The 15,943-nt window shown below is 39.4% G+C and overlaps 1 protein-coding gene across 1 annotated transcript in view; it reads right to left on the minus strand.

The window, feature by feature from the left end:
- SPTLC2 (serine palmitoyltransferase long chain base subunit 2) overlaps positions 1-15,943 on the minus strand; it is a 79,005-nt gene that overhangs the window by 42,735 nt on the left and 20,327 nt on the right. The window contains exons 3-8 of the mRNA XM_062636159.1: positions 12,006-12,160; positions 10,837-10,985; positions 10,393-10,517; positions 5,295-5,388; positions 2,597-2,702; positions 1,547-1,766 (exon numbers count right to left, since the gene is read on the minus strand). Of these exons, the coding sequence (XP_062492143.1) occupies positions 1,547-1,766; positions 2,597-2,702; positions 5,295-5,388; positions 10,393-10,517; positions 10,837-10,985; positions 12,006-12,160 (849 nt within the window). The remainder of the gene's footprint in view (positions 1-1,546; positions 1,767-2,596; positions 2,703-5,294; positions 5,389-10,392; positions 10,518-10,836; positions 10,986-12,005; positions 12,161-15,943) is intronic.

Consider the following 15,943-nt stretch of genomic DNA (forward strand, 5'->3'; position numbering starts at 1 on the left):
CCAGTACTGGATTGCAACAAGGTGTTTGCATTACTCAAGCTGTGAGCACGCTGTGTTTCCAAAGTGTTTTTTATAACAGTGCAAGTAAAAATCAAATGAGACAGTGGGGAGCACAATCCACAGATGCTTATGTATCATGTTCAAAATAATTATTTCCCTACAAGTCACAAAACAGGGGACTAGGCCACAAAATATCTTCTCCCATTTATCAGCAGAATATAAATAAAGCAGGGGGTGTAATTTAAGAGTGAAAAAACCTTGGCCTACCTCTCCTGCGCTTGGCAGTGAACACACTTGCTACATTTGTTAGAGGGGAAACGCAAGTCATACAGGAGCAAAGAACCAACACACAATAAATCTAGGCTGTTTGTTGTTAACTGTAATAAAGCCACTCTAAAATACCCAGACTACTCCATCAAAACATTATGAACACCAGCATGAATGCCAGGACAGATTCTATCTTCTACAACCATAAAATAATGATGGCCCCATAGACAGCACAAGCTGGGAACATACTATGTCATTTATGTTGCTATCTGTGTGGAGTCAGAATGAAATGAAAGGAAGTTGTAAAGGGACTTTGAAATAAACTAGGCAAGAGATTTAAGACCTCTTGCCTCTGAAGCAGTTCCTCAAACAGTAGTAAAACCCAGCTGAGGACTCTCAGCTGCTTCACCTTATGCGAAGGGAGTTAATCTCACTAGCTCAGTACCTTTGGAAGAAGATAATAATATGGCAGTTTTTCTCTTTAGAAGATGTCCGAGTAATTTTAATCGAACTGTAGTAAGCTCCTACAGAGGAATATCTGCAAATCCCATCTTCATTCGGATGGGCTGAAGTAACAGTCACTAGTAGTATCTAAAAATTATTGCCCTGATAGGAAAATGGTAGAATTTTACTCTTAAATAAGCTTAGAAGTCTGATCTGTGAGGTACATTTGAGGATATGAGAAAGGGGAAACATGCAATTGCCTATACCATTGGTCCCAAAAGGAGGGGTTTGGCAAGGGCAACACTTTTGCAGTACTTTACAATAGAAGAGAGACAGCAGCAAAAAACAAAACACTCACAAATAACCCTCCTCCCACCTCACCAAAAAAGGGAAGAATTGTCTTTTTAGAAAGCAAACTGTTTAAGTCCAGAGGGAATCAATTCTACCAGACTAACCTATGGGGATTTTTCTCCAAAGAGGATGAAAAATACCAGTTTTTGACATTCCTCCTGCAAGTCTCATTAAAAGTAATATTAAGAAATCCCTGCCTTCCTGGTTCCTAGTAGTTCCTAAGAAATTATACTGTTCCTAAGAAGGCGTACTATGCCTTCTGTAAACTGAGATCATTGCTGACCATGTGAGAACTCTAAAATTATGAGGTACTTTACTAGACTAAACTCTTTTACATTGCACAAACTTTCACTGTATTAGACAGTATGTAAAATTATGAAACAAATGGGCAATCAGGGTACTTGAGAAACAGATCAATTTTGAAACGCTTAGTGAAGGACTTCACCACCAGCCTGAAACAGCCATGAGATTCCCAGATTTTTACCTTCTTGCCCCCAATGTATCCTCCAGCAGCTCCAAAACTTTTGGTGAATGTTCCCATCATGATATCCACATCTTCTGGATTGAGTCCAAAATAGTCCACTACACCCCGGCCACTGGGACCCAGGGCACCTATACTATGAGCCTCATCAAGGTACAGATAGGATTTATACTTCTTCTTAAGGGCAATCACTTCAGGCAAACGGACTATGGATCCCTCCATACTGTTGAAAAACAGAAATTCACTGTAAGTTGATTTAATGGCTAGGGCCTCTTTACAGAGCCTAAAGTCTCTAATCTTTCTTTTCTTTACTCTTCCAGTACTTATGAACACAGAATTTGCTAGATGCATCATGTTCTGTAGAGAGAGGAAAGGTCCTCCTTGCACCCAGGGCCCAGATTCTTCAACCTATTTAACACTTCTGGGATGCTGACATACAGACCAAGCAGTAGCAGCAACAGTGAGTTAAAGCAAAGGAATCTGCTCTGTGACATTTTTATAAATGATCTCATTTTTACTTCCACCCCAATGTCAGTATTCTGATGACATCTGTTGTTTTTAAGAACTGACTAGGCTTTCATTAGTAGCGCTCAAAAATGCCTCATTTAGTGCTGAAATTAATATTTAATACTATAATTTAAATGTCTAACAGAGCTAAGCCTACTACATGCTCTCACTTTTAGCAGAAACATTCAATTTGTGCAATTCCATTCACACTAGCATTATCTAGTGAGCACAGAAAGAATGGAATGGACAATTTAAGACCTCAGCTTTGATGTAAATAATCAGTTTAATTAATTTTTACCATCTAATCAAGATGTGGGAAGTATTGTGGTAACACCAGTTATCACAGTATTTCCCACAGTGCAGTACAGTACTAGCAACAGAAAGTCCAGGATGCAAGACATTCATAGCGCAATTTAATTCCCAGATGAGATTAACATAGTAGCTATGAAGTGGCAATATTCATAGAGTGACTTGGCAAAGGAACCCAAATACTGAGCAGCTAGATCTCATGTGGAGGGTCCTAGGAATATAAAGAATAGTTTGTACCTGTATATTCCTTCCACCAAGATAAGAATTTTTTTCCAGGGCCTCCGTGTACGAGGTTGCCCATGCACAATAGCATCTTTGAGCAGCTTCTCCAGGCTTTGCATATCTGCACCAGAAATTACTGTTAAATGGTATCAAAACAGCTACTAGCTTGAGTTTTGACATGGCTAAAGAATATGCCAAAAACGCACAAGTTGCTCCAGTGTGGAGAACAGACTGTACCTAAGTCAGTAAGCGTGGGCTCCATCTAGCTGTGGGCCCACAGATGAGATTAAAGGGAATGGGTGACTGTATGAACTCTGAGGAAAAATTTCATCATACTAAGCTAAAAGCAGAAGTTAGAGCATTAGGCACAAACAGAAAACAGGGGAAGGGGTGGGGGGGGGGAGAGAAAGAAAAATTAGGTAGTAAGCATGTCCTTGTGGATAGAAATAACTCAAAAAACAACAAGGAAGCTCAAGGATCAACTAAAGGTAAGCAGAAGATAAACCGCAGCACAGAACAAGAAGGGGAGCAAGTGCACTTTTTTATTACTTTGTTCAAAACTGACGGGACTGGGGGCATGAAACAGGAAGCTACCAACCAACCAAAAAAAAAAAAATAAAAAAAAAAAAAAAGAACCACCAGTGTAGGGAAGAGAACAGTGCCTGGCATATCAGAAACTAGACAGATGAAGTTGCTAGTAGCAATGTATTCTGAAACCTTACTACCTTTGGCCACAAACACTGATCCCAGGAACCCTGACTAGTATGAGCAAATAAATACACATGAAATCAGCCCTTAAAAAACAAACGATCTGAGGAAAGGAGTGGAGATGTGAGTAATCAAACCATAAAAGCTGAAGTGCTGAGCAAGAGACATGTAAACACTTTGGTATGAAAAAACCTACAATCAATCATGAAAAGAAGATTGGTAGGGTAGGGCAGTTGTAGCAGTGAGAGGAGCTTGTGAACTAGAACTAGACTAGAAATTATACAGCAAAGTAGGTCAGTTAACAGACTGTTAAAAGACAGCTGATGTTCAAAAAAAAGACAAAGAGGCAGTGGAATCCCTGCCTCTCAAGGGAGAAAGGACAAGTTTAGTGCAACTGGGGAGAATGATGGAATATAAACTTCTGCTCTCATGTCTGAAGATGGAAAGATGGGAACTAGGTCTGATCTTAGTAAAAAGGACACACTGCAGAATGAAGCAGGAAAAAGATGGAAACATTGAACAATGAACTGAAGGGGGATTTTAATTCCGCCCCCCCCCCCCCCCCCCGAGTTCTAAAAACCAGAATATGAAGCCATTAACATCTCAGGAAAATGAAGTTAACTAAAGCAGCAAACACTATAACAAAAGTAGAACTGCAAACACATATGTAACTATGAACTGAGTATCATCTTGACGAGCCAAGATCATTGCTTGCGTTTTGCCTTCTGATTCTAACCTACCGCTCTATTCTCTTTCAGAGATCTCCACCATCTATAAGGTTTCTAGAATATCCCCCCATCTCATCACTGATAGTCTGCACCCCATTCCAATAAATTGTTTCTTCTTCCTCATCACCCCTGAGTCCTTACGATCTTCTCACATCTAAAGGTATATCTGTCACCAGTGTTCCCTGAAAGTCTGGAACTGGATGCAATGTTCAGAAGCATATCTAAAGTAATGCAGAAGTTTAATGCAAAGCTTTTGTGATCTTGCCCATCAAGATTTATGAAGAATTAAGAAAAACAGACTAATAATAATAAAAATCACCGACTGTTACAGTGAGGTCTATACTTCTGTAAAGAAAAATTAATCAAACAACAGAGAACAAGAAAGAGAACATAAAAGAAACAGTAAGCAGACCAGAGGAGCCTCTATCAAGTAGGGCAAAGAAAGGAAAACAATTGCAGCCACCCAAGCTTTGTCACTGCCACACACTTCAAAGACAGCAACAGTCACCATGATCTTGGGGACTGATACTACAAAGAGTATTAGGAGCAGCTGAAGAATGAAGATAGTGACTTTACTAATCAAGGTCAACCAGGTATTCTCAGTGGAAGCAGTAAGAGAAAGAAACCCTAAGCATTTTTAATTTGAAAGTTATTCTAAACAACTCCTCTGGAGGAAGCAGAAACTAGCAAAATGAAAATTCTGTATTATTTTGGAAATAAGTAATTATAACAAGTAATTTGGCAAAAATTAATCTATGCTTCATATCCACAAAATTCCTTTTGTATTACATTGTACCAATGCATGGCTGTCTTAGCCAGGACATCTAAGCTGGTAAGCTTTTGTTACTTTGAAACATGTCAGCATCTAGTCCTAAAATTAAACTTTCTTATTGTCCAAGCTGCAACCTAGATCACTACAAGATTGCATTATTATGTGAGACAGACTGTTAGTCTAACCATGCTGAGCTATGCAAGTAACAAGAAGCCATGTTAAAACACTAGCTCCCCTAGACTTTGCAAATGGACAGCATGTTCTGCTTCAGATACACAAGATGTAGGCCAGAACAGCTTCAGGATAAAAGTGTTATTAGCCAAGACTGAACATTTAAAAACCATCCCATTCCAGATGATTAAATTCTCAGTAGCAGCAGTCTGCTGACCTTTCAGGTAGCCAGCAACTGATCTTCTTGCATGAAATTGGATTTCCAACTATTAGAAGAGATCGTATCTGATCTACAGCACCGGCAGAAAGGCACAGTCCACCATCTGATACTTACTGTTGTGCTTAAAGATTCGAATAGTTGCTCCTGACAGTCTTGCTCCAAGCACTAGTGATGCATGATTCAGTTCATCACTCAAAATCAGACAGCCCTGAATTAGAAGGGGAAAGAAGATATTGAAAAGGTTATGTTTCACAGCCAAGCATATACCACCTCGCAGCTGTGAACTGCTTAGATATCATCTAAAGAAAGAAAAAAAATTCCAATATAAATGCAGCTAGCCCAGGCAAGATTTGCTAAGAAAAAGTCTGCAGCTGCAGTATAGCAAATAAAAACACACAACTGCTGTTAACTGAAAGAACCATTTAAGTTTCACTCTTCCCAGAAGTTCTGCAGCTGAGTCTACCTGAATATCTCATGTTGGCAATTAGTACTCATCCTCCTATGCAGCCAGGGGAAAGAGAAGGCAGAGCAGATTGCTGCAGTTCACTCAGCAAGCCTACAGTGCTGCTAAGAAACAGGCCACCAAAGCCCTAGATTAAAAGACCTTATAAAAGTTGCCCTATTTCTTACATTAGGAGGTAACCATTGACTAAACCCATGTGTGCTCCATGGGACGAATGGAACTATTTTGCTGTAACAAACAGAATTCTTAAGTACTTTGTAGACAGAGGTAACATACAAGAGACAGGAAGTGGAGAACAAGATTGCAGAGTGAAATAGAGTTGTTTTCTGAGGCTATTAAACATTACATTGAATTTATTTGCCTTTTGAAAAAAGGGAAGATAAATCCCTGGACAAAATATCAACACAGGCTATGTGTGTTCTGAGAGTAGCAATGACTACAGGTCAACAGCTGATACACTGAGCATTCAGTTATCACTGTGGACTATCGGAATTAATATTGGGGGATTAGCTTGTAAGGGAGCAATAATATTTCTAAGCAACCTTGGCAATTACTATGCAAATCTGCTGCAGCTCTAGAAGTGACTAAGTTAAAAGTCCAAAAGCATGTTGAAATGCTGAAGGTTTGACACTAAAACACAAGCTCATTCTATGTTTCTCTATTAATGTCCTGGGTTCAGCAGTAGCTGAAAAGCACTGCCTACAGTTACACAAGTAGGTGTCACAGACAATAGGAGTATCTTCTCTGCAATAAAGGAAGTTTTGCACTGCAACTGCAATGTACCTAGAAATATGCTGCATCCCGGGAAAGCTCAAGACTGGTTTTCGCCAGAAACTGCACTAAATCTCAAGTGCTCAAAATGCTGTTACCGTCTGTATTTCACAGGCTTTGACATAAGGAGCACGGAAATGTCCAACTAGCATTTGCTCTTTGGAGCTACTACAGCGGACAATGAGTATGTATACTATGTCAGAGGGCACTGCTGTTAAACACTACCTTAACAAAACCTGAACAATCCACTAGAACCATTCTTACATGGAAGTAGAAAGAGTGATAGATTTAAAAAAGAGGAAGACATTAATAGCCTACGAGGACCTTTCCTGTAAAAACAATTATGAGCTCTTGGTAAAGAAAAGAGATTTAACAAGTCACTAAGCAGCCACTTTGCACCCCCTATAACAGAAGAGGACATTGAATTAGACAAAAATTAATTTAAAACTTAAGATGAAGAGTCTAGTATCATCTGCTGCTAGAGAGAGGGAAAAGGATCAAAGAAGCCACTGATACAGTACAGTACTGATGATCATATGTAACTGAGTGCTGCTACTACAATGGTAAGACTTCAGTTGCATTTATCAGCAAACTTACATTTGTGACAAGACCGCCAACACTAACTGGAGATCACACTACTGGTATAGAGAAAATCATGTCAGTGAAGATCAGATTTACCAATTCATTCCACAGAGCAGACACAGAAACTGAAGTGAATGCCACATTTTACCAGAGTGCCACATACACAAATTGTGTAATTTCACAAACTAACTATACATGGAAATTAGTTTTCTTACATCCTTCAAGCTCCATTGCTCTAAATCCATTATCTAGCCTCTGTCAGTCCAGAGCCATGCTGAAAAGCTCTGTGCTAAAGGCAGTACAGAATACTGTTATTAGCTAGTTACAGTAACTACATTTATGACACTTACTTCAAAACAGGCAAGTTTCAGAGTCTAAGCCTGAAATAGTAATCCTCAAATCACATTACCTGTGGTCCAGACTCAGCATACTTGGCAGCCAACAACTTAGCTGCCAACAGTTGGTCTTTCCTGCTGAAAACTGTCAGGTGCAGAAAGACCTGGTTTTAGTAATGCTTTAACAGTTTGAAATACAACTTTCAGTGTACACCAACCATACCTGTTTCCAGCATCAGCTCAGCAGAGGCTGCTGTTAACAAGGGATAATGAATAAAGATCAACTAGGTAATGCTGATGAAGCTTTTGAATTCCTTTGCTGACAACTGTTGATCAGATTATGGGGTACAGTTGGATCCTAGGATAGTCAAGTCATATTTGCTGCTATTAAAAGAGGATTCAGTAGCAACATAAACAAAATGCTCAAGGATTCCACAGAGCAAAAACAGAACAGGTGGTCCAGTACTACATATACGTGAGTAATTTTATTGCAGTGGTTTCAGTTTTAAACTAATTAAGTTGCAATATAGGTACCCAGATAAGATGTGAATAATGATTAGCATTAGATCTTATCAGTGACTGTCAAAGAAATTCCTTCTGGCCAAATGCAGATGCCATTACGTTTGACAAACTTAAGAAAAATTCATGTTCCAAGCACCTTTCACCTTTGCATTTGAAAATGTATATAGGACATGCAGAGAGTCAAAAAGTAATAAAATAAAACCACTAACCCCCTCACCCCCCCCAAAAAAAAAAAGAAAAAAAAAAGACAGCCCAAGAGTTTCATCAAGCATGGGAGTCTCTGGGCTTTACTAAGGAACTGACCAATCATTGCCAAACAGACTGCACATGCAGACGATTGTGTACTGAGTGGGGCCAAAACTCAGGATTTATGCGAGTCCTTATTTGCAGACAAAGAAGAAATCAGAAGTGCAGTGAGAAGCAACCTCAGGCACCCAAAAAAAAAAAAAACAAACCCAATTATTTAGTGAATGTTCTGAACTGCTAAGTGGTGGTTCTGACAAGAACTCTTCTTGTCATTGTGCATTTTCTGTTTGGAGTATTCAACCCAATATAAGGGCACTTCTAGTGTTATGAGGCAAAAGCTTCTTACTATTTAAGTGCACCAAAACCAAGTATGCTCATTACTAAGATAGTATAGACTGCTGTACCCATGTATGAAAAGAGTTAGTTTTGTAAACGTGCAAGTTAACGTGCATGAAAACAGGTATGTTACATGCCTTGGTATTTACAGTTCAGAATCTCTCAAATGGCTGTAAAACCTGTTAAAACTTCAAATGTGAAAACTAAGGAGCCGAGTAAGGCATCTCAAGGGTATTCTCAGAAGGTATTAAATACATAAAGTGTGATCCTCATACAATGAATTTCTCTCTGGCATCAGACTCAAACACCTTTCATTATGGAAAGCATTTGATATTTGAAAATTAATAGACCAAATGCAAAAAGGCAATATGTAAACAGTGCTGCTTCAGTTACAAATAAAATAGCATGTGGTAAGACACTACAGCTAGTCAAGAAGAGATCCACCAGGAAAAGCTGCCAGGAAGAACAAGGCAGCAATTTTATAATCTGTACATATCACAAGTTGAAGAATTTACAAAGTGATCACAGGAAGTGGGAAAATAAATAAATGGAATAAAGGGAAAATACTTCACTACACAGGGACAAAGAGTTGCAATAGGCTAGTAGCATTAGGTTAACAGTGAATCATTTTCAAAAGAGGAAAAATCATTTACTCACCCTATTCTGCTCTCAAGTAGGAGCTATGAGAACACATATGATAACACATACTTTGCAGAAAATATAAACAAAGAGCTCTCTCCACTTCATCCTCCAATAGCTACAAACCCCATAGTCTGAGGTGCAGGACAGTCAGGCTGCTTAGTGTACTGTTTTATGGGAATGTGCAATTGCAGCCCAGAAATCAAACCATATCCTGGGTTGCATCAGAAAAAAATATGACCAGCAGGTTGAAGAAAGTGATTCTCCCCCTCTACTCCGCTCTAATGAGACCCCACCTGGAGCACTGTGTTCAGTTCTGGGGCCTCCAACATTAGAAGGATGTGAAGCTGTTGGATTGGGTCCAGAGGAGGGCCACAAAGATGATCAGAGGGCTGGAGCACCTCTCCAATGAAGACAGGCTGAAAGGGTTGGGTTTGTTCAGCCTGGAGAAGAAAAGGTTCCAGGGAGACCTTATAGCAGCCTTCTAAGTACCAAGTGTGGACAAGGAAGCTGGAGAGGGACTTTTAACATGGGCATGGTAGTTACAGGACAATGCAGAATGGCTTTAAACTGCAAGGGGGTAAATTCTGATTAGATATTAGGAAGACATTCTTCACTATGAGGCTAGTGAGGCCCTGGAAGACATTGCCCAGAGAAGCTGCAGCTGCCCCGTCCCTGGCAGTGTTCAAGGCCAGGTTGGACAGGGCTTTGAGTAACCTGGTCTAGAGGACGGTGTCCCTGCTGATGGCAGGGGAGTTGAAACTAGATAATCTTTAAGGTCGCTTAAAACCGAAACCATTCCATAACTCTATGGAGCACATAGACATCATCAGTCTTTAAATCTGACCTTGTTTCTCTCAAACAGCTTTTCTACTAGGATTTTGGTCCTTCAGAGAAAGGATTTTTCAGCTGTCAAAGACAATAAATTCTGTATGCACCAACATGCAATCCATCTTATCTCTGTGTCTCACTGACACATTTCTTAGTGTCTCAAGAGCATCAAAATACCTTCAGCCAATCAGTCTGTTCATCAGCCACCATTTCATATACTAATGAGTAGCATGAGGAAGCAAGCCTTAACATGCTAGGCTCTCTCCCAGAAAAAGAGCAAGATCTGGACTGCTACTGGTCCCACAATGCTACTTCCCAGAAAGATTTTTGTAAAGGTTAGAGATTCATACTGTGATCTACAGTTTCCATAGACAGTATCTGCAGGGGTTGCCACTGAAGAAAAACAAAACCAAACAAGCAGCTTTTAGAAAAATCCAACCAGCAGAGTCTTTCTTAGATAAGCTTTTGCCAGTGACTTAAGCCATACCTTGCCAACTAAAGCAGGAATGTTCATGGAGTTGGTTGCAAACCCCATTCCATATGCCATTGCAGATTCCACACCTAGGAACCTGGCAACTAGCTTTTCCAGCTCCTCATGTTTGTCCAAGTTTCCTGCACATAAAACAAATGAGAAACTCAGGAGTGAGAAGCTTTCATTGTTGCTATAATCTACAAGAAGAATTTCCACCAACCCTACTGCTCTTTAAATAAAGGGCCCACAAGAGAATACAGGTGGGCGGGAGGAGTCAGGGATGGAAGAAAATTTAAGAGAGCCAGCTGCTGTGCCATGTAAACTAAAGCCAGCAAGTCAATAAAGTAAAAGCCATTTTATTGATTAGTCTCAAGTTCAAAAGCTGGAACAAGTAATGTTTCAAAGACCTGCAATCAGATTACAGACAATCAGGGAACATCCTTTTCTGCTCCAACTTACCCATCTCCTGCCTAGTGCTGCACACGCCAGCTCCATACTGGGACAGAACTTTAGCTGCTGCTTCTTGGCAAGTCCCAGCATTCTGTGCAAATCCAAGGTAGTTGTAGGAACCCATATTAATGATGTCCTTTATCACTCTCCCTGTGTACCTGTATTTTAAGGACACCACAGGTCAGGCCACTCATGATTAAAAAATTCTACACTGGAAGATTCTTATTTCAGTTTCCTAGAACATACACTGAAATGTTAAAAATCAATAGAACCAAGGATTAAATTATTTCAGTACTGCCTCTCATCAGACTGAAACAATCAGTGAAAGAGATGCTTCCCCTATCTTATGGTCTCAAACTAGCTCCCAGAAGAGTCTTCCTTAAAGGTGAATTTGTGATCGTGGGGAAAATTGCCTGAGGCTTCTCAAACAACTTGTTTCTCTGACAAACCCCCTCCATTCCAGAAACATACAACTTACTTTTCAATAACAAAGTAAGATCTCTGTATCAATTAACTTGGCACCCCCTCAAGCAGGATATCCTCTAACCACAGAAAGGAAACACATCTGACACTGCTGTGCTAACAGTACGTGACAAGGAGATTAAGGAAGAAGTTTAGTGGAAAAAAGTTCTAATTATTTTGCACTTGAAAGGCAAGTCGAGACATAAGGAGTTTCACCAAATACAGTGCTGAAAACCTCTTTACATCTAATTTGTAATATGTCATTTCCAATTTGTAAAAATCCTTGTCAGTGCATTTCTGATTTGGTTTCGACAGGCTACTTCAGTTCTGATTCAAAACAATTGAGTTAAATTCAGTTTCTAGCAGCAATATTTACTTCAAGTGTTAGGACTCATCCTAAATTAACACAAATTTACAAGTAACAGTGCAATTCAAAGTATCTACTTGGGTTCTGGTCATCACACACCAAAGTACTGATTTTATTACAGGTGTATGCCCATGACATGGGCAGTCAGGAGCCTTAGTAAGTAGCCAAAAGATTATACACAAAAAAAAAACATCTTGGCGGCCAGATGTGTTTCAGAAGAGCAAAATTAATTGATTCAAGCCAGTGGAAAGTTTAAAACAAACACGATTCACTGCTCCTTTAACCACAGAGACTGCAACTTGCTCTTACAGGCCCTCTGCTTCAAGCCTTTTCTTCAATTTTGACTCACGTGAATGTCCAGTTGTAGTCATGGGAAATTCTCTCCATCATGTCCACTCTGGCCCCTGGCACACTGCAGATTGGACGGTTCCAGCTGTCCCGAATGCGCATATAGAGGTTTCTGGTGTAGAAATTTTCAAAGTCCTGGTACAATGGGACAAAGTCCTGAAACACATAAAAATGAAAATACATATTATAACAAAGTAGGAGTAAGAAGCGTTAAATTGTTTCTGTCAGTCAGGTGTAATTTACAGGGGAAAAAAAAGGGGGGGGGGGGGGGGGGGGGGGGGAGAAAATTCCAGGAAAAGTCAGAGTTTTTCATCACAAGCCCTGAAACCAATTCCACCCAAGGTGTTTTAATTCAGGAAATCTGTGCCAGTGCAAAATTATTTGCAAGTGAGATGGCAGAAAACCTGAAAATTCATCTGCTTGTGCAAAATCCATGTTAGGTGTGATTTCCAAGCTTTTTCAATATGCAAATCTACTATATCCCCAAAATTTCCTCAATAGCACATATTTTTTTGTATATAACTTAAATAGCTCATAGAATCTTAAAGCTCTCAGCTACAAGTAGAAAAAATAATAATGGCATTCAGTCATGCTCCAATTTAGAAAGCCTCAAAGAATTCTAACATATAGGAGAAGAAGTGCTAAAACCTTGGACTTGAAATATCTTGGCTGCCTTGGCAGGTGAGCAGACCATCTCTCAAACATACAATAACCCCTTTGTGAAATGGATGGGCATATCATCTTTACAAGGGATTTGTATTCAGCCTTCAGAGTTAAGCAAAGCAAGGGAACATGCAATTGCTTTTTGGCACCAAACAGCATGCACTGCTCAACTGAATATACAAATAATTTGAAAACTGCGGTAGTCTTCCATATTTTATACTGTTCATAAGAAACACATTTAATATAGCATCACTAGCATTATTATAGAGATTATCATTACAGCTTTACACAATTTCTTGCTCTGAATCCAAGCTAGTAAGCTACATTACAGCGCCCCTCTTCTGCACAGCTTATCAGCACTTAAATCCCACAGGATTTCTCTGAATATTTCCTGAAATCTAGCTTCCCTTCCAACGTTTTTCAGGAAAAGTGACTGTCTTGAATGGATAACACACAGGAATGCCAAACTAACTGCGACAACAAGGACATCTGAACATTTAAGAACATTTTTTCTGGCCTACTTAAAATGCTCCAAAGTCATGAGATTTCCTTATTACTATGCAATTAAAAGGAAGTTTGACATTCAGTTGTGATAAGAATGCATAATTTATTTGCTACTATTAGGGGGTGGGGGGAAGCCTTTTTAATAATCTACAAAAGCAAAAGGTAGAATTTATGACAAAGAGCCAGCATAGAGTTTCTTCCTGTTTTTCACAAAAGAAACACAAACATGGTGAGGGGCATTTTATTTTTGTTGACAGAATAAGCAAGACAGAATATCGGTCTGATCAAGTGTTACAGTGCCTGACAGTTGTACCACTGAAGCAAAACTAGGGGCATTTATGCCAACTTTTTACTAACAACTCAAACAAATGAGCACTGACAAGCCCTTTAGTTACAATATTTAACTACAGGAAGAATACTTTTTCTTTACTTTCCTATTTTAATGATTTGACAACTTTGTTTTTTCAGTTTGGAGTAAAGGAACCATCTAGGTCTCTTTGCATCCTCCTACCAGCAGCTGCACAGGAGAGATGGAGCCCAACAGTGCCAACTTTTAAGCAGGCACAGTTGCACATAAGCCTTCTTCTGATTTGCCTGTGCATAATGACATGCCAAAAAGGCACAAAAATATTAATTTCCATTATTTCAATGACGGAAAACAAATTATATTTAGCTAGTGATCACTCCTCCAGGGAATCACAAATATGTCTTTACTAAGCAAGGACAGAGAGTGGAAACAAGATTCCTATGAGCCAAGATGCATAGAAGGGCAACTATTTCTTCCATGTTCCTACTTAAGTATAGCTTTTCATTATTTCAAATGTGCCAGGTCTTCTCTGAGGGCTCTTTGTCAAGAGATGTTAACAAGGGTAGTAGGTCAGCTGATACAAAGCTGTAATCCACTAGAAAATAATTGGTTTTCTGAAGTAGCTACTCAGCTCTACTTTCTCAACTTCAGCGTCTCATGTTGATCCAGGCAGAAAGTGGATTTCAAGGCTGAATCACTAACAAACTGTTCACTTGTACAATGGAGAAAAACATGTCAGTACTGACAAGTGTATTCAAGAACTTCCTTCGTACACGTGAAAAGTTGCATAGCTACTGTACTGTGTTACAAAGCGGTGACACATGTAAGTACCTGTAGCAATACACTAAGAAGATCCTAACTCATGACACAAAATCAAAATAATTATTTTCAAGTGTCTGAAACCTTCTGCTAATTATTTGTAAAGGGCTGTGGGAAGTGAGAAGATCAAAAAACAAACTGGCACATTAGAAGATCAACACTTTAGGGACCTGTACTTGTTACAGAAACAATAGGTTTGAAAAGATCATCAAGTCAAACTTATGTTTAATTATAACCTGCTGAGATCCTTTTAAAGCATTTTCAACTCTTCCTGATCACCTCTGTGTGAGATTTCAGCTTTGCAGTAGTTATTCAAGCACACAAACTATGTGACCCAGGAAACAACTAAGATTTTAGCCAAGGCTCTTGGTTAGGAGCAGAGGATGGAAATGAGTCATTGTACCAACTCAAGCAGGTACGCCTGGGCCGATACAATCCAATCTCTCCTCAGATTACTTATCAGATAGTACATTTTCTTTTGAAACACAAGCTGACAAAGCAGGAAGAGTAACAAGCTCAGCTGATGAGATAAAGACAATGACCCACAACAAGCTGACATCACAGAGATACATAATGCAAGTATGACCTTACAAGCCAAAAGTATAACTGAGTTTAAAGTTACTTAACTGTGAAGCAGAGAAGTTCTCTGAACCAAGTAGATTATGATAAGCAAACAAAGTGTCTTTAAAGTCAACAAGAATTCAAGGAACAAATTATGGGTAAGGGAAGTAAAGTCTAATACAGGACACTAGCCTTAGTTTTTGGGAGTACCAAGCTGTAAAATTATAGCAAAGGGCTCTCAGTGATGTATCAGCTTAATGACAATCCCTCTTGTCCATCCTACCCACCCCTAATAAACCACCCTCAGCTAGCTCTTAGGACAGAATTCTTCGGAGTAGGACAGGCAAGAACTGTTCTTCTGGCATAAATCAAAACTGGATTGTCCATTTCCTCAGTAATCTTTGCCCTACCAAGGGGTTCTCATAACCCATGCATCTGAGAACACAAAGAGAAGTGGAAAGGATATTATGCTTTATACACTGCTACTGACACTCAGTCTGAGAGCCCTCTTTTGGAAATGGCTTCCAGGACCAGATGGTTTGTCTGACTGGCCTGGGGGCTGGCTGTTCTTTGGTTGGTTGTTTTTCCCCATCTTTCTACAATGTGGCATTTCATATGGAGAGTAGAGAGGACACTACACCCAAAAGGGAAATTAAATGTTTTCAATCTCTGAACCAAGAAAAAACATTTGGGAAGGGAAGTGGGACAAAATCAATTTCAAATTTTTGGCACATGCAGCCACAGTGCTGTGCTGCAAGAGTGCCCTATTGCTGGAAGTGAACATTGTCACCTTGAAATGACCTTCAGTGTTTATTGTTATTTTTCCATCAAGTTATCATCCTATTTCAGATCCAACATTTCTAGTCATAACAGACTAAGAATATCAAGCCTGAGATGGAACAGCTTCATTTGGAGGAAAAACATTCTATGAGCGAGTTGATTCTTTGAGCAATCTTCAGAGTTAAGCATGGTCAAACAACTGCAAAGGTTATACAGCTTCAAAAGGAGGGAGCAAAACCAGCATGTTCTTTCGTTTGAATTCATATGAACATGAAGCTAAGAAACCATAAACAGCTTCATTCCTA

This window comes from Pezoporus occidentalis, unplaced genomic scaffold (assembly GCF_034315485.1).
Source record: "Pezoporus occidentalis ecotype Australia unplaced genomic scaffold, CSIRO_AGI_Poc_V1 ctg47, whole genome shotgun sequence".
Taxonomy (NCBI): domain Eukaryota; kingdom Metazoa; phylum Chordata; class Aves; order Psittaciformes; family Psittacidae; genus Pezoporus; species Pezoporus occidentalis.